General features: G+C 42.4%; 1 protein-coding gene across 1 annotated transcript in view; it reads left to right on the forward strand.

The window, feature by feature from the left end:
* The first annotated feature begins 1,407 nt into the window (after positions 1-1,407).
* The window catches only part of lrch3 (leucine-rich repeats and calponin homology (CH) domain containing 3), a 205,428-nt gene continuing 183,501 nt past the window's right edge, over positions 1,408-23,334 (forward strand). The window contains exon 1 of the mRNA XM_060834713.1: positions 1,408-1,678. Coding sequence (XP_060690696.1) covers positions 1,408-1,678 — 271 coding nt within the window. The remainder of the gene's footprint in view (positions 1,679-23,334) is intronic.

Genomic DNA, 23,334 nt, shown 5'->3' on the forward strand with positions numbered 1-23,334 from the left:
CACACACTCTCCACAGACCCATACACCCATGCATACTCTATCTCATATGCTCACACGTACTACTCCCACACTCACACGTTTCCTCTCATAGACTTCTACCCCCTTATGCTCACATTCACACACGTACACACACTCTCTCAGACACTCATAATCCCATATCCCCCCCAACCCCCATTCACACTCACATGCACACATACACATACAAGTTTGTGGGACGAATTTGTACTTGCAGAATTACACCTCCAAAAAGACCCCACCACCAGGGATATATTTCTCTCCCCACCCCTTTCCACCTTCCGCAAAGACTGTTCCCTCCATGACTACCTGGTCAGGTCCACGCCTCCCGACAACCCACCCTCCCATCCTGGCACCTTCCCCTACCATCGCAGGAACTGCAAAACCTGCGCCCACACCTCCTCCCTCACCTCCATCCACGGCCCTAAAGGAGCTTTCCACATCCATCAAAGTTTTACCTGCACATCCACTAATATTATTCATTGCATCTGTTGCTCCCAAAGCGGTCCCCTCTTTATTGGGGAGACTGGACGCCTCCTAGCAGAATGCTTTAGGGAAGATTTCTGGGACACCCCCACCAATCAACCACACCGCCCTGTGGCCCAACATTTCAACTCCTCCTCCCACTCTGCCGAGGACATGGAGGTCCTGGGTCTCCTTCACCACCGCTCCCTCACCACCAGACGCCTGGAGGAAGAACGCCTCATCTTCCGTCTCGGATCACTTCAACCCCTGGGCATCAATGTGGACTTCAACAGTTTCCTCATTTCCCCTTCCCCCACCTCACCCTAGTTCCAAACTTCCAGCTCAGTACTGTCTCCATGACTTGTCCTACCTGCCTGTCTTCTTTTCCACCTATCCACTCCACCCTCCTCCCTGACCTATCACCTTCATCCCCTCCCCCACTCACTTATTGTACTCTATGCTACTTTCTCCCCACCCCTTCCCTCCTCTCACTTATCTCTCCACGATTCAAGCTCTCTGTCTTTATTCCTTTTGCCCAAAACGTCGATTTTACTGCTCCTCGGATGCTGCCTGAACTGCTGTGCTCTTCCAGCACCACTAATCCAGAATCTGGTTTCCAGCATCTGCAGTCATTGTTTTTACCTAGTTGATTATAACTTGATGTTGTGTGACTTTTAACTTCATACACCCCAGTCCAACGCCGGTATCTGCAATTTATATCTTACCTCTTCTCGTTCTTCCTACCAAAATGAATACTTTGCATGAATCAGGAAAGCTGTAGTTTTTAAAAATAAAACTAAAAAGGTCTCTTAGTCAAGTTGAATACCCCCCTTCAACCGCCAAACCGACAGGTCAAATTTGATGCTCAGCGCGCACGCGCGGTTTGACCGTCGCTGGCACCTGCGCAGTGTGGACCAAAGACTTGTAATGGCGGCCGCGGCGACTACGACGATGTTGATGTCGGAGTGTCAGCTCGGGATCGCAGGCGGTGGTGTCGGATTGAACGGATTTAGCGGTGCAGGGGGAGGAGGTAGTGTTCATAACGGTTCTGGATCGGCGCATCCGCCTTGGAACAGAAGTCTAGAGAGAGCGCTGGAGGAAGCTGCTGCGACGGGAGTGTTGAGCTTAAGCGGGAGGAAACTGAAGGAGTTCCCCAGGAGCGCGGCGAATCAGGACTTGACGGACACCACGCAGGCGGGTGAGATACAGCGCGTACTTAGATACGCTGCTTTGCTGCGGCGATGGCAGCTTCGGTCCAACGGAAATTTTTCGGGACGTTGTGAACAATGTGATTTAAACAAGGAGGCGCGTGCACTAGTAGAGCTGTCGCGAGTTTGTTGGAGTCTGGGACACGCGCACGGGGAGGGACCTGGGCGTGCGACACAAAGGGTCGCTCACCAACGGTTCTCTGACTCCCTTCTTGGTCACTAATCAATGATGCAGTAACTTGTTATTGTGGCTCGTGCGGGAGTAAGTTGACATTAAGTTACGACAAAATATAACTTTCACAACGTCAGATGGATAATTGCAGATTGATTCAATCTATTATCATTTATGCTGGATTAATTGTTGTGTCGCATCATAAAGAGTGAAACACTGATGGCATTTGAAAAAGCACGGAAGAGGCAACAATCAGTTAGTTAAAATGTTGCATTAACCGCTGTTCGTGTAATTTTAGACACTTGTTTCGACTGATACGGTTGCTGTATATGAACCACATTCTGTGTTCCTCCCTTGGATGATTTTTCCAAGACGTCCGATTGTTTACTCAGACCAGGTTGAAAATTCTCTTCAATCGGCAATGGTTAATGCAATTCATCCCATCGAGCCGATCTTGCCAATGAATTCAGTCTTTCCTCAGGATTTTAGACAGCTATCAGGAGTATTGATGGTTACAATAATAATACCATGATATTAACCAGGAATAACATCAGAGTAAAAAGTCACAACACCAGGTTATAGTCCAACAGGTTTATTTGGAGGCACTAGAAACATATAGGTGTACAACATGGAAACAGACCCTTTGGTCCAGCTTGTCCATGCTGACCAGATATCCCAACCCAGTCTAGTCCCTCCTGCCAGCACCTGGCCCATATTCCTCCAAACCTTTCCTATTCGTATACCCATCCAGATGCCCTTTAAATGCTGCAATTGTACTAGCCGCCATCACTTCCTGTGGCAGCTCATTCCATACACACACCACCCTCTGCGTGAAAAAGTTGCCCCTTAGGTCTCTTTTATATCTTTCCCCTCTCACCTTAAATCTATGTCCTCTAGTTCTGGACTCTCCCACCCCAAGGAAATGATTTTGTCTATTTAACCTATCCATGCCCTTCATGATTGAGCTTCTGACGCTCCAGGAGAAACCTCTCCAGCCTGTTAAACATCCCTGCATAGCTCAAAACCTCCAGCCCTGGCAATATCCTTGTAATTCTTTTCTGAACCCTTTCAGGTTTCACCACATCTTTCTGATAGGAAGGAGACCAGAACTGCATGCAATATTCCAACAGTGGCCTAACCAATGTCCTGTACAGCTGCAACATGACCTCCCAATTCCTTCACTCAATAGTCTGACCAATAAAAGAAGGCATACCAGACGCCTCCACTATCCTGTTGACCTGCGACTCCACTTTCAAGGAGCTATAAACTTGCACTCCACTGTCTCTTTGTTCAGCAACACTCCCTAGGACCTTACCATTAAGTGTATAAGTCCTGCTAAGATTTACCTTCCCAAAATGCAGCACCTCATATTTATCTAAATTAAACTCCATCTGCCACCCCTTAGCCCATTGGCCATTTGATCAAGGTCCCATTGTAATCTGAGGTACCTTCTTCACTGTCCATTACACCTCCAATTTTGGTGTCATCTGCAAACTTACTATACCTCTTATGCACACATCCAAATCATTTTTATATAAATGATGAAGAGTAGTGGAACCATCACCGTTCCATGTGGCACTCCACAGGTCACAGGCCTTCAGTCTGAAAAGCAACCCTCCACCAACACCCTCTGTCTTCTACCTTTGAGCTGGTTCTGCATCCAAATAGCTAGTTGTCCCTGTATTCCATGAGATCTAACCTTGCTAATCAGTCTCCCACGGGAAACCTTGTTGAACGCATTACTGAAGATGTGATTACTGCTCTGCCCTCATCAATCCTCTTTGCTATTTCTTCAAAAAACTCAATCAAGTTTGTGAGACATGATTTCTTGTGCACAAAGCCATGTTAACGATCCCTAATCAGTCCTTGCCTTTCTAAATACATATACATCTTGTCCCTCAGGATTCCCTCCAACAATTTGCCCACCACTGACATCAGAGTCACTAGTCTGTAGTTTCCTGGCTTGTGCTTACCACCTTTTTTAAACAGTGGCACCACGTTAGCCAACCTCCAGTCTTCTGGCACCTCACCTGAGATTATTGATGATATAAATATCTCAGCAAGAGGCCCAGCAATCACCCCCCTAGCTTCCCACAGAGTTCTAGGGTACACCGGATCAGGTCCTGGGGATTTACCCATTTTAATGCGTTACCAGACATCCAGTACTTCCTAGTTTTTGAAATGCTGCTTCTTCAGGTGGCTGTGGAGCAGAATCATACAACATAATTTATAGTAACAGGATTGCTTTGACATGGAATGTAATATTAAACAAATTTAACTCAAGTATTTCATCTTTTAGAATGATTATGTTAGTTTCGGTTCCTTCATATGCAAATACCAGAACTTTTTCAAAGTTACATTCTCAAGATAGCTTTTAACAATAGGTGTCATCTCAGCTCAGATAATGCATTGAAGGTGTGAAGTTAGTATGTCTGTGTTCTAATGGTCATACTGATTGTATTTCCAAAGTGGGATTTACAGAATTTTACATGGTATTAAGCAGTTTTTGAGTAAAATAAAATGTGCAAGTGCAAATTCACCCCACAAACTTTGTGTGCACGCGAGTTGGGGAGACCAGGAGTGAGTGTGTGTGAGAGATTGAGTGAGTGGGTGAAGGAGAGAGAGACACACACAGAGTGTACAGTGCAGTAAGGTCACCTGTAGTGTGACATGAACCTAAAGTCCCATTACACACTCACCTCACTCGTCTCTCTGACACGTGCGCGCGCATGGTCACTCGGTCTCCCCTGCTCTCTCTCTCTCTCAAGTTTGTGGGGTGAATTTGTGCTTGCAGAATGACATTTTTTAGTTTGTTCAAAAACTGCATAAATCCATGTAAAATTCTGTAAATCTCACTTTAGAAATATAATCAATATGACCTGACATTGGGACACAGACAGACTTTTTAACTTCACACTTTCAATACATTATCTGAGCTGAGATGGCATCTCTTGTTAAAAGCTATCTTGAGAATGTAACTTTAAAAAAGCAATGGGTTTTACATATGGAGGAACCAAAACTAACATGATCATTCTAAAAGATGAAAGACTTGAGCTAAATTTGTCTAATATTACATTCCATGACAAAGCAACACTGCTGCTGTAAATTCTGTGTCTTATCATTCTGCTCCACAACTACCTGATGAAGAAGCAGCACTTCAAAACCTAGTGCCTTCAAATAAATCTGTTGGACTTTAACCTGGTGTGTGATTTTTTAATTTGTCTATCCAGTCCAACACCGGCACCTCCAAATCATATTACAGTTAAGTCAAATTTGGTTTATTAAATGGAATCTTCACATTTTTAGGCTTGTTAAGCAAGCCGTGATTCTCCCATTTTCTCTGGTGGCTTTCATGAAATTGGCAAATACTAAACAGATAAAAAAAGCAAACTTTTATTAGTTATATTTCATAAGACAAAGAGACAGCTCAGCCAGAGTAGGACAAATAAGTTATTGGATAAATTGTCAGAAGCTCATTGAACAGTTTTGAAAACAATATAGAGTCAGAGAGATGTACAGCATGAAAACAGACCCTTCAGTCCAACTTGTCCATGCCAACCAGATATCCCAACCCACCTGCCAGCACCCAGCCCATATCCCTCCAAACCCTTCCTATTCATATATCCATCCAAATGCCTCTTAAATGTTGCAATTGTACCAGCCTCCATCACATCCTGTGGCAGCTCATTCCATACACATACCACCCTCTGTGTTAAAAAGTTGCCCCTTAGGTCTCTTTTATATCTTTCCCCTCTCACCCTAAACCTTTGCCCTCTAGTTCTGGACTCTCCAACCCCAGGGAAAAGACTTTGTAGCTGAGGGAGAGCAGACTACTTTTTTAGAAAAAAGCCACAGACAAGAAAAGAGAAAAACTCAAACGTAAAGCACACAAATGCAAAAGAAAAAGGACATCTGGGTGACTAAGAGAAATGTAAAGGACAGCGGAAGGTAATAAAGCAGCTAGTAAGAACTACAAAAGAGAAATATGAAAAAAAACTTGCATGAAATATCACTTTCACTGTAAATACTGCTAGAATAATGTTAGAAAAAGATTAGGAGCATTGTGGATGAGCTGAAAATATATAATCAATTATTTCAAAAGGAAATTGACAATGGAATTGATAGATTTAGTGGCATGTACCTGCAACCCACCAGTTTAGAGGCTGAGATGATTGGATCATTGAGACAGAGTTCTGACTTGGGGGATTCCTTGTGTAGTGATAGTGCCCCTGCCCTTGTACCAGGATGCCTAAGTTCAAGTCTCACCTGCACCAGAGCTGTGTAATAATATCGCTGAGCAGGTTGATTAGAAAAATAAGTTGCTCAGTAGAGAGCAACTCATTGATACAATGAGTTAAACGGTTTGCTTCTGTGTAGTTATGATTCTCTTTCTAAGTTAAAGCAAAGAAATGGGGGACATGTTGCACACTTAATTGACATCATTATTATAGTAGAGGAAGAGAGGGATGACATCCCAGTAATTCCAACAAAATTAATAATAAATCAGTGAGTCACCAAGTTAATGTAAGAAAAGTAAGAAATGATATTCCCCAGTGCCAAGTGATTTCCACTTCAGGATTTTAGAGAAATTTGTTGTGAACATTACAGATGCTGAAACTATGAATACCTAAAATTCTCTTGATTCAGAGCCCATTCCATGTGTTGGGAAATTGGAGAGTCACACTCCTATGTAGATGAAACAAGAGGGAGAAAACCATGAATTTATGGACAAGACCCCAAGCTGATAGGGATTAGATGATTAATGAAGCTGAATAAAAATAGTGAATTTTCAGCAGGGAGTGACACCTTGCATTGCACTGTGAGCCGGGTCAAAATGTTCTGAAGAGGTGATTGATTTTTGGCTTTAAACAAGGATGTATGAAGTTGTCAAGCTATCTGATCACTGCTGACATTGGATATTATTTCAAGAATGCTGTACACCTAGCACTTGTCTATTTAAGTGTACTCATGAACCCAGTGAAGTTCATCACTTGAAGGGATCCATGTGGCTGAATCTGCAGGTAGAATCACAAAATCTATTGTGATAATAAATGGCTATTTGGAATATTATACCCATTGGCTTGAAAGAACTATTGGCTGAATCCTGCTCCATTTCGATTATAAAGTCACAATATGCCCTTCTGCCCAACTTGTGTATGATGACCAGGTTTCCTTAACTGAACTCGTTCCATTTGCCTGCATCCGGCCTATATTGCTCTATATCTTTCATACTCATGTACCTATCTAAATGTTCTCCTGCCTTGCACTTGAAGGACAGTTAGCCCAATTGCGCTCAGTACTTAATTGAACATTAGCTGAGGAACAGGGAGGATTTAGAAGAGCTACATCCAGAACTTGTGATTACCATTAGAACCAGTTACCTTTCATTTTTTTTTTACGTCAGATGTCTGTGTCTTCTTGGTCTCGGATGTCTCCATCATACTCTGTTGTCTCAGTCTCAATGCAGTGTAAGGGAGATGAGCCCTTGTCACTCCCATGATGGCATAGGCCCTAGGAACACACCTTAAGGGCAGCAGCAGACAGCATAGAGATTTACACAAACTAAGAGTAATGAAACCTTTGTGTGTTTTGGTATGATTGCTTTCATATTATTTTCCCCTTCCTTTTGAACATTTAGTGTTCTTTAAGTTAAATATTACTTCTTAATTTTTTTAAACTTTGGCATTGTTATTGATTTGTGTCTAGTGATTGAGTATGGGTGAACAAAGTTTCATTCAGGGTACGAGATGGCAATGAAGGGCCAGAAAATGGATGAGATGGCAGGAGGCAAAATTTGATTGCAGATGGTTAGGTTGGTTGGCAGGCGAACAAGATAGGCCCATTTGCATTGTGCTGTTATAGGTGGATTGGACAGGGAAGAACGAATTTGAGACTGAGGCTGAATTGAGTGGGGCAGGGGTGAAACGGATATCTGTGAAGTGGGGAATGTAGTTGGGGTGTTGGGGAGAGATTAGTGGTGATGGTTGTGGGGAAGGGGTCTGGCTGTTTAGAAGTTAGCCAGAAGCGAGCATTGGTTTTAATTGCTTCTGGGAACAAACTAAGAAAGTCAGATCCATCAAATTCTCAAGTTTTTCCGAGGGTTTCAGGCGCTTGGTAATTGCCTGTCAGCAGTTGCAACTTCGGAAATAATTACTGCAGGGTGAGTTTTATTGGAATTTCCACAGGGGCCAGACATGTAACTCCTGTCTACATTGTTGTAATAATTATCTTTGTGTTGGAAGATCTTGGTCCTCATTTCATGTAGAAGATTACAGCTTTGACTGATTTTCACACCATTGACTCAAATCGGACTTAATTTGAGAAATAGAGTTGTATTCTGAGCTTCAGTTTAATATAACTACAGATGACTTCGTGTCATAGAGCTGTACAGCATGGAAACTGACTCTTTGGTACAACTCATCCGTGCCGATCAAATGTTATAAATAAATCTAGTCCCATTTGCCCGCATTTGGCCCATGTCCCTCTAAACTCTTCCTATTCATAACCCATCCAGATGCCTTTTAAATGTTGTAAATTGTACCAGCCTCCTCCACTTCCTGTGGTAGCTCATTTCATACATGGGCCACCCTATTTGTGAAAACGTTGCCCATAGATCCCTTTTTAAATCTTTCCCCTCTCATCCTAAGTTTTGGACTCCCCAATCCGGGGGAAACTATGTTGTCTATTTGCCCTATCCATGCCCATCATGATTTTATAAACCTCTATAAGGCAACCCCAAAGTCTCCGATGCTCCAGGGGAAAATAGGCCCAGCCTGTTCAGCCTCTTCCTATAGCTCAAACCCTCCAACCCTGGCAGCATCCATCTAAATCTTTTCTGAACATTTTGAAGTTTTGCAGCATCCTTGCAATAGCAGGGAGACCAGATTTGCACACAGTATTCCAAAAGTGGTCTAACCAATGTCCTATACAGCTCAACATGATCTCCCAAGTCCTATACTCAATGCACTGATGAATAAAGACAAGAATACCAAATGCTGCCTTCATTACTCTGTTGACCTGCAAGGAACTATGAACTTGCACTCCAAGGTCTCTCTGCTCAGCAACATTGCCCAGGCCCTTCCCATTAAGTTTGAGTTCTGCTCTGATTTGCCCTTCCAAAATGCAGCACCTCACATTTACCTAAATTAAACTCCATCTGCCACTCCTCAGCCCATTGACCCATCTGATCAAGGTCCTGTAGTAATCTGAGGTAACCTTCTTGGCTGTCCACTGCACCTCCAGTTTGGTGTAATCTGCAAATTTACTAGCCATACCTCCTCTTGTCATGTCCAAAGTCATTTATATAAATTGCAACTTCTTGTAAACTTGGCTTCGTGAGTATCATGGAGTGAAAAATACACTACCAGTTTACATTAAATGATTCACACTTTTTCACTTGAGAAATTGGTAGACTGGTTAGCAAGATTAGATCATATGGAATCCAGGGACAGCTAGCCAATTAGGTACAAAATTGGTTTGATGGTAGAAGATAGGGTGGTGGTAGAGGGTTGTTCAGACTGGAGGCCTGAAACCAACGGTGTGCTGCAACAATTGGTGATAGATCTCTCATTGTTTGTCACTTATCTAAATGGTTTGGATGAGAAGGTCGGAGGCCTGATTAGTACGTTTGTCCATGACACCAAAATTGGTGGTATAGTGGACAGGGTCGAGAAGGGTGGCACTGGAAAAGCACAGCAGGTCAGGCAGCATCTGAGGAGCAGTACATGTTTTGGACATAAGCCCTTCTTCAGGTATGTGAAGGGAGAAAAGGGATGAGAGATGAAAAGGGGGTGGGGTGAGGCTTGAGGGGAAGATAGGTGGTAACACGATAGAGTGATGTAGATAGAGGTAATTGTGATAGGTCAGTGGGAAGGGTGGCGCAGATAGGTGGGAAGGAAGGGACAGGTCAAGAGGGCGATGTAGAGTTGGAGGGTTGGATCTGGATGAGATGGGGGGAAGGAGATATTTGGAAACTAGTGAAGTCAATGTTGATGCCATGTAGTTGAAGGGCCCTAAGGCAGAAGATGAAGCATTCTTTTTCCCGTTGGCGAATGGCTTTGATTTATTGGTGGAGGCTCAGGTCTTGCTGTCCTTGGGGAAATGGGAGGGGAGTTGAAGTGGTCAGCCACAGGGCAGTGGGGTTGTTTGGTGCGTGTGTGCCAGACAAAGAAAGTTGTCTAAGAGTACATGGGATCTTGATCTTTAGAGGGATATGGGCCAAACGCAGACAAATAGGACAAGTTCAATTTAAGAAACCTGGTTGGCATGGACGAGTTGGGCCAAAGGACCTGTTTTCATGATGTATGACTCTCTGACACCGTGAATTAAAATGCATATCGGAATTCTCATTTTATTCCAAAAATCTTTACTTTTAATTCTCTGACAAAGTTATTCATCCTGCAAATATTAAATGTATGCTGTAATTGCCCTAGTTCAGAAATTGGTCCAAAATGGTTCATTAAGTTTTGTTTTTTTTCTTCTTCTTTTAAGGAGTCACTTATTATTTTTTAAAGTGCCTTTGTATGTGTTTTCTTTTGGTTTTTTTTTAAAGCCTAAAGTTTAAATGTAAACTCAGCTCTTCCCTATCATTTTCTTCTGGAGTTGCCTGTTTGTTGCAATTTTCACTTTGGGAATTGAAAAGGATCAAGAATTCTCAGTTGAAAACTGCTTTGCAGGAATGGTCATTCTGCTTTGTTTCTTTGCAATTCTTTCCCAGGAAGTAGGAAAACAGGTGTATCCACATAGGGCCTGATTACTTCAGGGTTTTCTTGAGCTATTCCTGTGACTTGTACTTCTACACATTTGTGTATGCCATTTTGACTTTCCATCTGTTTCTGTATAAAGAATGATTGTTATTGTACGTCGAATTCCACATTACATGGAGTCATAGCAATGAGTGTGTATGCTTTAGCAGGATGAGAGGACTGTATTAAAATATCTTTGCTGCTGTGTTTTTGATTCAGAGCGTTCACAAAAAGAATAATCCATTTTGAGCTTGATGTTTTCTTTAAAATTTAGAGAATGTTAGAACTTGAGGCTAAGCTGTTTCAGATCTGTTAGTTATTGTTAAGATTTCATTGAACCCCTTCATATAGGCCCTGGAAGGAGAGAGAATGATCACTAATGTGCACAGAGACATAATTTCTCGGTCTTCTCTCTCGAATAGCAATTTCTTAATGAATTATATAGTCATTTTACAGGGAGGAGCATCCAGATAAGGCAACATACATATTGATTGGGTGACCTTTACAATCAGCGAGTGTCAACAGTAAAGATTAAGCCATCTGTTGATACACAATGAAAACTGGTTTCAAATAATGAAAGGCTGATGAAGGGCTTTTGCCCGAAACGTCGAATTTCCTGTTCCTTGGATGCTGCCTGACCTGCTGCGCTTTAACCAGCAACACATTTTCAGTTCAAATAATGAATACTTTTTATCTTGTTAACTGACTTTACATAATTAATGCTTCTAATATTGTTAAATGGCTCTACATAATGAATGCATTTCCCCCTTGTTAATCCATTATCCTTGCCTCCAGCACCCTATTGTTCTTATCTGATCTGAGTCATGTTGAGCTGAACCTTTTGTTTCACAAAAATCAAAACTTAACTCTTGCCCTACCTGGAGCAGGAAAATCGACGTTTCGGGTAAAAGCCCTTCATCATTCATTCCTGATGAAGGGCTTTTGCCCGAAATGTTGACTTTTCTGCTCCTCAGACGCTGCCTGACCTGCTGTGCTTTTCCAGCACCACTCTAACCTTGAATCTGATCCCCAGCATCTGCAGTACTCTCTTTCATCTATTTCCCTACTTGCTTATACCCTATACAGATTCGCATTCCCTTCTTTTATCATTTCATGATAACGACCGAGATGGCACTATCAGCTTTCATAAGACTCTAACAGCCAGTACTTAAGCAAGTTAATTGATACACAGCATGCAGTGATTATAACAACAAAAATTACTAGTCTGTTACAGTAAATAGAACTGGAAGAATCCTCCCATGAGGAAAAAAGTTCACCAGTAAAGTTCGTAAATCCACTGTCCTTAGTGACCACTCCATCCCCTCCAAGTCGGAGGAAACGAGGCAGTTCTCCAAAATCTCCTTCCGTAAAGTCCAACCTGAAAACACAATTCAGTCTGTCCTCCTGCATCACTCCTTGGAGAAATTTGAATCCTTGGGTAAGGGATGTTAAATACTTAACAAAGCTGACGAGACTTCGATTCTTGTAGAGGTGATTCAGATAGAGGATACCAAAGCACCTGAGCATAAAGATGAAGGAGGTAAAATTACACTGTCTCTCTGAGCGTTTTGCTTCAACTGAGATGGGGAATGGAAACAGGACGACAGAGATATAAAGATATGCAGCGAGGAAACAGACCCTTTGGTCCAGCTTGTCCATGCTGACCAGATATCCTAACCCAATCTAGTCCCACCAGTCAGCACTTAGCCCATATCCTTTGAAACCCTTCCAATTCATGTACCTATCCAGGTGCCTTTTAAATGTTGCATTTGTATCAGCTTCCACCACTTCCTCTGGCAGCTCATTCTATACATCACTGTCTGCATGAAAAGGTTGCCCCTTTATATACCTTTTCCTCTCTCACCCTAAATCCATGCCCTCCAGTTCTGGACTCCCTCACCCCAGGGAAAAGACTTGGTCTATTTATCCTATCCATGCCCCTCATGATTTTACAAACCTTTATACGGTCACCCCTCGGTCTCCGATGCTGCAGAGAAGACAGTCCCAGCCTATTCCTATAGCTCTAATCCTCCAACCCTGCTAACATCCTTGTAAATCTTTACTGAACCTTTTCAATTTCACAACATTCTTCTGATAACAAGGAAACCAGAACTGCACACAAAATTCCAAAGTAGCCTAACTAGTGTCATAGAGTCATAGAGATGCACAGCATGGAAACAGACCCTTCGGTCCAACCTGTCCATGTTGACCAGATATTCCAACCCAATCTAGTCCCACCTGCCAGCACCCGGCCATATCCCTCCAAACCCTTCCTATTCATATAATCATTCAAATGCCTCTTAAATGTTGCAATTGTACCAGCCTCCACCACTTCCTCTGGCAGCTCACTTGTACAGCCGCAACATGACCTCCCAACTCCTGTACTCAGTACTCTGACCAATAAAGGAAAGTATACCAAATGCCTTCACTATCCTATCTACTTGCGACTCTACTTTCAAGGAGCTATGAACCTGCACTCCAAGGTCTCTTTGTTCAGCAACACTTCCCAGGACCTTACCATTAAGTGTATAAGTCCTGCTCTGATTTACTTTTAAAAAATGCAACACCTCACATTTATCTAAATTAAGCTTCATCTGCCACTCCTCACTCCATTGGCCCATCTGATCAAGATTATGTTGTAATTTGAGGTAACCTCCTTCGCTGTCCACTGCACCTCCAATTTTGGTGTCATCTGCAAACTTACTAACGTACCTCTTATGCTCACATCCAAATCATTTATGTAAATGAGAAAAAGCAGAGAACCCAGCACCAATCCTTGTGGCACTCCACTGGTCACAGACCTCCAGTCTGAAAAGCAAATCTCTACCACCACCGTCGGTCTTTTACCTTTTGAGCCAGTTCTGTATCCAAATGGATAGTTCTTCCTGTATTCCATGAGATTTAACTTTGCTCATCAGTCTCCCATGAGGAACCTTGTTGAACACCTTATTGCAGTCCATATAGATCACGTCTACCACTCTACCTTCATCAATCGTCTTTGTTACTATTTCAAAAAACTGAAGTTTGTGAGACATGATTTCCCAAGCACAAAGGCATATTGACTATCCCTAATCAGTCCTTGCCTTTCCAAATACGTGTACATCCTGTCCCTCAGGATTCCCTCGAACAACTTGCCCATCACCGAGTTCAGGCTCACCAGTCTGTAGTTCCCTGGCTTTTCCTTAACATCTTTCTTAAATAGTGCACCGCATTAGCCAACCTCCAGTCTTCTGTCTCCTCACCTCTGACTATCAATGATACAAATATCTCTGCAAGAGGCCCAGCAATCACTTCTCTGGCTTCCAACAGAGTTCGAGGGTACACCTGATCAGGTCCTGTGGATTTATCCACTTTTATGCATTTCAAGACATCTAGCACCACCACCTCTAATGTGGACATTTTTCAAGATGCTACTGTCTATTTCCCCACATTCTAGATCTTCCATGTCCTTCTCCATAATAAGCACTGATGAAAAATACTCATTTAGTATCTCTCTCATTTCCTGCGGCTCCACACATAAGCTGACCTGCTGATCTTTGGGAGACCCTATTCTCTCCCTAGTTATCCTTTTGTCCTTAATGAATTTACAAAATCCCTTTGGATTCTCCTTCACCTTACTCGCCAAAGCTGTCTCATGTCCCCTTTTGCCCTCCCGATTTGCCTTCCTAATAGGAAAATACTGTCTCTCTACCCTATTTATCTCATTTTTGAAGGCTTCCCATTTTCCTGCTCTCCCTTTACCTATTAACACCTGGCCCCAATCAGCCTTTGAAAGTTCATCCATCAAAATTAGTCCTCATCCAATTTAGAATTTCATCTTTTAGATCCAGTCTATTCTTTTCCACTACACAATAAGTTAATATCTCCTCAAGATAGCTGTGGAAATGATTTAATTCAGGTAAAAGATCTCGAAATCAGATTGAATTTTGAAGTCATATGTATGACCAAAATTGTCAGTTTTAGCTGTCATTACACCTTTGAATCTGGTAACAACATTTGGAGTCGGATAGAACACCACTGAATACAAAATTTTTAAATGATTTGTATGGGAATGTAGGAAGCATGGTTAGTAAGTTTGCAGATGACACTAAAATAGGTGGTCAGGGAAGAGGATTATCTCAGAATGCAAAGGTACCTTGATCAGTTGGGCCGAGGAGTTGCAGATTGCGTTGAATTGAGATAGTGGCCTAACCAATGTTCTGTACAGTCACAACATGACCATCCAATTCCTATATTTGATGCATTAACCAATTAAGGCAAAATACCAAACTCCTCCTTCATTATCCTGTCTACCTGGGACTCCACTTTCAAGGGACTATGACCCTGCACTCCAGGGTCTCGTTGTTCAGCAAAACCTCCCCAGGACCTTACCATTCATTGCATAAATCCTGCCCTGATTTGTTTTTCCAAAATGCACCACTTTGTTTATCTGACTTAAACTGCATCTGCTACTCCTTGGCCCATTGGGCCAAGATCCTGTTGTATTCTGAGGTAATCTTCTTTGCCGTCCACTACACCTCCAATTTTGGTGTCATCTGCAAACTAACTAATCATATCTCCTACGTTTACACGTTTCCAGTCTGAAAAGCAACCCTCCACTGTCATCCCGTTCCTGCCTCAGTTGAAGCGATACACTGAGACATAGTGTAGTTTTACTTCCTTCATCTTTATTCTGGGCCCTGGAGGGAGAGAGGACAGTCGCCCATGTGCACAGGGACATGAGTTCTTAATGAATTATATCGTTATTTGCAGGGAGGAACATCCAGATAAAGCAACATACATATTGATTGGGAGACCGTTACAGTCAATGAGTGTCAACATTAAAGATTAGGTCATCTGCTGTTACACAATGAATGTTCTTAACCTGGTTAACTGGCTTCACATAATGAGTATTTTATACCTTGTAATCTGACTTTACGTACTGAATGCTTCTTCATCTTGTTAAATGTCTTTACGTACTGAATGCATTTCTGCCTTGTTAACCCACAACCCTTGCCTCCAGCACCTCATTATTTACTGCAAGTTCTTAAATGATCTGAGTCATGCTAGCTGAACCTTTTGTTTCACAAAAACACAAAACTTTCTTTCCTGCTCCTAGCCTGTACACGTTCTCACCACCACCACCGTCTATCTTCGACCTTTGAGCCAGTTCTGTATCCAAATAGTTAGTTCTCCCTTTTATTCTGTGTGATCTAACATTGCTAACCAGTCTATTACCAGGAACCTTGTTGAATGCTTTACTGAAGTCCATATAGATCATGCAGGAAAAAGTGGTGGTGGTTGGTAGAATTACAACATTTAAAAAGCATCTGAATGGGTATATGAATAAGAAGGGTTCAGAGGGATATGGGCCAAATGCTGGCAAATGGGACTAGATCAGTTTAGGCTATCTGGTTGGTATGGATGAGTTGTATCGAAGGGTCTGCTATCATACTGTGCATTTCTATTACTTTTAACTGAGATAAATGTGAGGTGTTGCACTTAGGTGTCTGTTTGCCAACATTCCCCAAGGGGTGCAGGTGCATTGTTCTTTAAAGTGGAGTCGCATGTAGACAAGGTAGACAAAGTCTTTTCCATGGTGTTGGGTTGTCCAGAACTAGAGGGCATAGGTTTAGGATGAGAGGGGAAAGATATAAAAGAGACCTAAGGGGCAACGTTTTCATGCAGAGGGTGGTACGTGTGTGGAATGAGCTGCCAGAGGATGTGGTGGAGGCTGGTACAATTGCAACATTTAAAATGCATCTGGATAGGTATATGAATAGGAAGGGCTTGGAGGGATATGGGTTGGGTGCTGGCAGGTGGGACTAGATTGGGTTGGGATATCTGGTCGGCATGGATGGGTTGGACCAAAGGGTCTGTTTCCATGCTGTGCATCTCTATGACTCTATAGGTAGCAATGAAGACATTTGGCACGTTTGCCTTCATTGGTCAGAACATTGAGCATAGGAGTTAGGATGTCATGTTGCAGCTGTATAGGACATTGGTGAGGCCACTTTTAGAAAACTGCATATGCTTCAGGTCGCCCTTCTCTTGGAAGGAATGCAGAAAAGATTTACAAGGATGTTGCAGGGATTGGAAGGTGAAAGTTACAGGGAAAGACCAAATAGACTGTCGCTTTTTTACCTTAGAGCATCAGGAGCTGAAGAGTGACCTTAGGTTTATAAAATCATGAGGATGTGCATAGGTAAAGAGACATGGTCTCTTCCCTGAAGTGAGGAAGTCCTAAACTAGTGGGCATAGGTTTAAAGTGTGAGGGGAAAGATTTAAAAAGGACTTGAGTAACTTTTTCTTGCAGAGGGTGGTGCGTGTATGGATCGAGCTGCCAGAGGAAGTGGTGGAGGTGGGTACAATTACAACTTTTAAAAGGTATTTGGATGGGTATATGAACAGGAGGAGGTTAGAAGGATATGGGTCAAATGCTGGTAAATGTGACTATATCAGCATAGATGAGTTTAGACCAAAGAGTTTGTTTTAGTGCTGTGTGATTCTACAAGTTGTTGTCAGCAATTCTACTCTTTTCTATTTGATAATCCCAGGCTAGGAAACGCAAGCAAAAATTTGCTCTTTTGCATTGCACTTACCCCTTGAAAAACTCTTAATTTGCACTTTGTTGGATGATGTGTAGCTGGGTTATTAATCATCTTCGAAATTCTTAATTATAGCTAAACAGCATTATCGGACCTGAAAGTAATTTAACATTATTCTGTAATGATGAATTTAAACATTTCGGTTTGTTTGTTCCTGAAACTTTTAACTTCTAGCTCAATCTGCTGTACTTGTCCCATTGTTTATTTCACCATTTGTGAAAATTATACATTTAAAAGAGTAGGGTTTGGTTAGTTTTTACTTTCTCCAAATCCAGATAGATAGACTGCTCACCCTTTTTTTTAATTCTATTCAAGTGATATGAGCACTGTTGGCAAGGCCAGCATTTATTTGCCCATTGCTCAGTGCCTCAAAGAAGGTTGTAATGCAGCTATGCTCACAGTGTTGATGGAAAGGAAGTTCCAGAATTTTCATTCAAAAATGAAGGAATGATTATAATTCCAAGTTTGAATCATGATGGCTTTAAGACCATGTTGTGGTAGAGGTTGCTATTTGAAAGATGTTTTTATGGCAGCCTTGATGAATTTAAACGGTGCATCCTGTATGTGGGTACACTGGCGGTCAAAGGAGAGAATGCTCAAGAGATGAATGAAGTGCCATTATGAGAGCTGCTTTGTCTTGAATGTTGGTGAGATTCTTGACTGTTTTGGAATTGCGTTTGTACAGACAAGTCACATTCCTGACCTGTAGACAATGATTAGACTTTTGAAATTAAGAAGGGAATTGCTGACAAGATTTACCAGCCTGTGATTGCCCTTGTAACCAAAGTATTTATATTATCTGCTCCTGTTCAGGTTCTTGGCCACATGTAGCACTCCAGATTTTGTAGGGCCTCAGAAAATGTTATTGCTGAGAACTCAAGGATCATCTTATCAAACCTGAGGATTGGGGCCACTGCCTTTTTTTTTCTCCTACGCCCTTAATACCAACATTTTTGTGTATGTTGTGTTTAGAAGGGGATTATCAATTTAACTAATAAATTTGAATGTTGATGGAACCGTGGTTAGAATTTAAATAACTGAACATGTTAAATGCAGGAAATAGCTAACTGCAGTTCAGTATCTGGTATGTAATTTGGGAACGTTGCATGCTTTGATAAACTTTCTAACTCTTTTGACAACTCTGAGAATAGCGGAGTTTGACTTCCAATGTTCTACCTCAGTGAGGCATGACAAATTGCAGCATAGTCTTTGGGTATGGATACACCAAGGAAATGAGGAAAATTTAAAGGCAAAATAATAGCCTGTTGTTTGATGTTGAATTTACATTTATTTTCTATTTATGTAAAGATCCTGTCTTTTTACTTTTCTGCATTTTGGATAGTGGACTGAAATGCAAAAAGGATTGTTTTAATAACCTAGGATTTTGGAAACGATGACAACACTTTTTTTAAAAGCAAATTATCTGACACCCATTGTAAGTGCTGTTTAAACAGCTGTTTGTTCAAGAGGTGGGGGATGCTATGACAAATTAGCTGGAGCCAAAGGGTCCATCCAAAGAGAGGTTCGGCTGGCAATATGTAGCTGATTGACAACTGAGACCATTTTGAGGATCTGAGTTAACTAGTTGTTGGGAATAACCGCTTAACAGATGTTCTTCATAATGTAGGTGGCAATAAAATGGCTTCTCGATGCAAATAACATCACGAAATGCCTTCTAGGCTGGAAAATTGACAATTCTGCTTAAAGCTGCATAAATGGCTTTTAAGTTACTAACTGCTAATTCTGCTATAGCTGCATAATTGACTAACTACAGTCTGCCTCAGTAGAGATTAGCAGACAATTCTTTCTTTACAGCATAGAAATAACAAGACTAGATAAGACATTACTAGCCATCCTAACTAACCTTTAGATGCAGGTGCAATGGATCAGTTAGTGCGATAAGGGCGGCCTGAGTGTTGGAAAACAAAGTTGGTTCCTAGGAAGTAACTGTCAGCTAAAGCAGTATCATGTATTGATTGGTAATTGTCTGAATGTGCTAAGCAATCGGTCTGTACCTTTCTTTAAGGAAAGTGTAAAAATGTCTTTGTTTTATGGCATGTGCGCAACTCCTCCAAGGAACACTGAAGTAAATAATAACCCATGTCTCTGGATGCTCTATGCCTAGCCACATGAAAAATAGAGTGAAATCTTAAAAGCCAAACCGATTGCGAGTATTCATTGACTGATAATGGAACTGAGACTCCCTGCTGGGGGTCAAGAACTTCATCTGGTGCAGTGACTCGGATTTGGTATGGACAGATTGTGGACAGGGGTGTAAGAGCCTTGAATCCTCCACTATTGAATGTAGAGGAATTGGCTGGTCAGATGTGAGTATTTTCTCTGTTTCGTTTTCCTCGCATTCAAGTTGCGGTTGACTCGACCTCTTGGTGTCTATTGTCTAAGTCCAGCCAAAAAGAATCAGTCATGGACTCCCACTAACAGGTCGGGGATCTGCAAATTGGGGATCCAAATAGAATTGGCGACACTTAAATAAAAAGGAGTTGGGTACTCCACTAACATGTTGGGGACCTGAATAAGGAAGTACCTCAACTGAGTCAGGGACTCAGATTTGGTGGACTTGGTGTTGTCTAAATTGAGTTCCAGATTGTACTGTGAAAGGATTATAACGAGACTGTCAAGGGTTTAGGAAAGTCGAGAAGGGTTTGTGGAAATCATTAGTTTTGTTGTTTGTTGTCAGCTTGTTGAATATGAAGGTCTTAAGTTGGGATTATAAAGGGAAGATTGTTTTAAGATGGGCGATAATATAGGCAAGATCCATCATTTTCATTGGTGAAACTATGTGAAAGTATCCGGACAAGTCTGAAAGCCTGCAAAAACTTTGTGTGCCTTAAATAATACATTGGGTGATGAGCAGTGGTCACAGGGCGGCCCTAAAAGTACTCAGTTGGTTAAATCAGCCCAGCAATTGATTTGGCAATTAAACCTTGGCTCAAAAACAAAATAATTGATTGGACTGTGGCAGCAATTTTGTTGTGAAAGCCACAAAGAATTGGTTTTGCATTCATGGCAAGATACTGCCACCAAATTGGCAATTGAATTAACAAATGATGGTACCATGAAATCTATTGAGGTCCTCAAAAATGAATGTGCTCAAGCCAAACGTCAACAGAAACAAAAGGAAACGTCACTGGTGACTGATAAACAAAATGAACTGTGCAGTTCGATGGTTGGCCTTGATTTGGGTGCGGGAGAAATGAAAATTCAGACTTAAATGTTTGCTGTTCCTATCTGCGCCTTGCACCGCCACCGCCTCCCCCATCCCCAATTAACCCACAAGCAAATCTTATTGTACCCTCAGCTGTTCCAGTCCCTGCCACATTGATAAGTCAAGCATCAAGCCCCCCCCTGCCCTAACCCCTTCTCCACAGGCTATTCCATGTCCTGTTTATCAAACTGTAATTGTACCTAATTTTCAAATTCCTAATGTTCCCTTGTCGGCAGGCCTCTCTTTCTCTCACCTGAATTCATCCCCTCTATTGCCACTTCTTCTCATATTCCTCAGATTCCTGTTAGTTCGGCAGCTACAGCTCGTCCTCAGATATACGCTGCTGCTGTAGCCATGCCCCTTCTCTGCCACCTCCCCAATTTACCGACCCAGTTGCTTGGAACACTGGCAGTCAACTAAAATTGAAATCTCACCAATCTTCTAAAATGTCTTCAGGTGCCTTACCGCAACTTGTTAAACGTTCAGAAACCCTGCTGAATTCCTCTTCTGAGGACACAGGAGATGAATTACCCTCTCTGGACATATTCCCCACAGAGAAGTGCTGAATCCACAGGCTGGTGCTGCTGGTCAAAATGCCACTATTCATGTTTACTGCCCCTGGAAGCCCCATGAAATTATGTCCATTCTCAGTAATGCTCTGGACCACCGCAAGGCTCCCCAATAGTTTGTTGATTTCCTGAACACCATGACTAAAGTTTACGACAGCACTGCCTAGGACCTTTGGGCCCTTATTCAACTGATTCTTACCAACACTGAATTTGCCCTTTTCACTGAACGCTTTGGTTATAATGATTTTGCTGCCCTCACCAATGCCGTGGCTCAGGATCAACAGCGACAGAATGATATCCTTGCTGCTGTATCCGCCATATTGGCAAAACCTATTGACCTTACTCTTATCCTTGAACTTCACCTTAAAAGTAAGGAGTCTGCTGAAGACTTTCTTGAACGCTTAACATGTTATGAGTCCTGTTAAGGGGCGTGAGCTTTGAATTTCCATGTTGTCAATGGTAAATATAACTCTGATGTTGAACTGTCTGCCGCCCTCTTGGTTCCTCCCAGACAACTTCCTGAGAGCTGTTTCAGTTGTGGCGACCCCTATCACTGAGCTTGTGATTGCCTGACCTGAGGCTGCTTTAATTGTGGCCACCCTTTTCATTGGGCTTCTAATTCTTCTAAATGGGCAACAGGGAGGAGCCAAGGAGGTGGATATGAGAATTGGGAGAAAGTGACGACTGCAGATGCTGGAGATCAGAGCTGAAAATGTGTTACTGGAAAAGCGCAGCAGGTCAGGCAGCATCCAAGGAGCAGGAGAGTCGACGTTTCGGGCATGAGCCCTTCTTCAGTCCTTCCTGACTGATGCTGCCTGACCTGCTGTGCTTTTCCAGCAAAACATTTTCGGATATGGGAATTACCCTTGGGACAACTGGGGGAAACTCAGAATAATCACCCTCTGATACAAGTGAGAGTTAGAGGACGACTCATTAGTTTTTTTGCAAACTAACTCCCTTTTCCTTTGAAGTCTGTGTCTTATAGCAGGATACTACAATTTCTCTTAAAGGTGAAAACAGATGGTATCCCTTTCTGGTTGATACAGGAGCCTCAATGTCCTCGATGAAATCTGACATGACCCTTCAAATCTCTAAGAAGACCCAAACATTATCTGGCTTTCAAGGAGAAACCCACCATTATCCAGTTTCTGATCCTGTTCCTGTCTTATTTCCAAGGCTATTCCCTGGACCACCGATTTGAGATTGCTACCTCATTATCCTGCAGTCTAATGGGACGAGATCTGTGTGCCCTGATATTGGATAAACTTGCCTGTTCCCCTGATAGTATCCAACTTGATTCTGACTCAACTGAATGCCAACGTACATGTCCACAAAACCCCAGTGGTGGTCACTTGACCTTGACCTCCCAAATTCTGGAAATCATGTCACCCTTGCTTACGATCGGACAAGCCAAGACAATCCCTTGAAGATTTTTTCAGAGATTTAATTGATACTGAATGGACCATACAGATCCTGGCTTAGGTCACCAGGCCGGAGTGTGAAGCAGATGATGCACAAATACCCACTCACCTATGGAAACAAGCAGATACCTCAGCCCCTCGCGTCACCCAAAAGGTTAGTCGACCTCATCATGCTAAAGACCTGGGTCCTTTGGTCCACCATGCAGTCACCAGGGCTGATCCACACTGCTATCATCTGCAAACACTCCAATGAGGGATGACTATCCTCTACTATCCAAATCCTACTTCTCACTGTGCCATATTCTTGCACCATGAAAGTCAGAATGTCCTTGATTTAGTCCACCTTGATGTATGGGCTGAAACATCCTCTCATGTTGGACTTAAGGAATATTTCAGATCGATCTAAAACCAAATGTTTGCCATCCATCTGCCAATACCTGTTGTAACAATAGGCAATACTGAGCCTCACTGCTCTAATTGAGGTTTTTCTTCCACCAAGGCATCCTGGTCCCTTGCCAACCACCCTGTAACACTCCAATTATTGGCTGTCCCAAAATCTGGCAAGCCAGACCAGTGTAGACTATTCAAGATGCAAGAGCTATCAACACTATTGTACAGCCTCTTCATGTCGTTGTCCCAAATCCAGCTCATATTCTAGCCTCTGTACCATCAGACGCTAAGTTTTTCACTGTTGTTGACCTGCAACATGTGTTTTTCTCTTTGCCTGTTCATGAAGACAGTAAGTACCTATTTGCTTTTACTTTTAAGGGCCACCAGTTGATGTGGACTCACCTACCTCAAGGTTTCTTACATTCTCCGACCCTTTTCTCTCAGGCCTTACAGGAACAATTGCGGTGTCTCACCCTCACAGGTGGATCTGCACTAACCCAATATGTAGACGACATCCTTGTTGCCAGTTTAGATGAA

Source organism: Hemiscyllium ocellatum, chromosome 13 (genome assembly GCF_020745735.1).
Source record: "Hemiscyllium ocellatum isolate sHemOce1 chromosome 13, sHemOce1.pat.X.cur, whole genome shotgun sequence".
NCBI lineage: Eukaryota > Metazoa > Chordata > Chondrichthyes > Orectolobiformes > Hemiscylliidae > Hemiscyllium > Hemiscyllium ocellatum.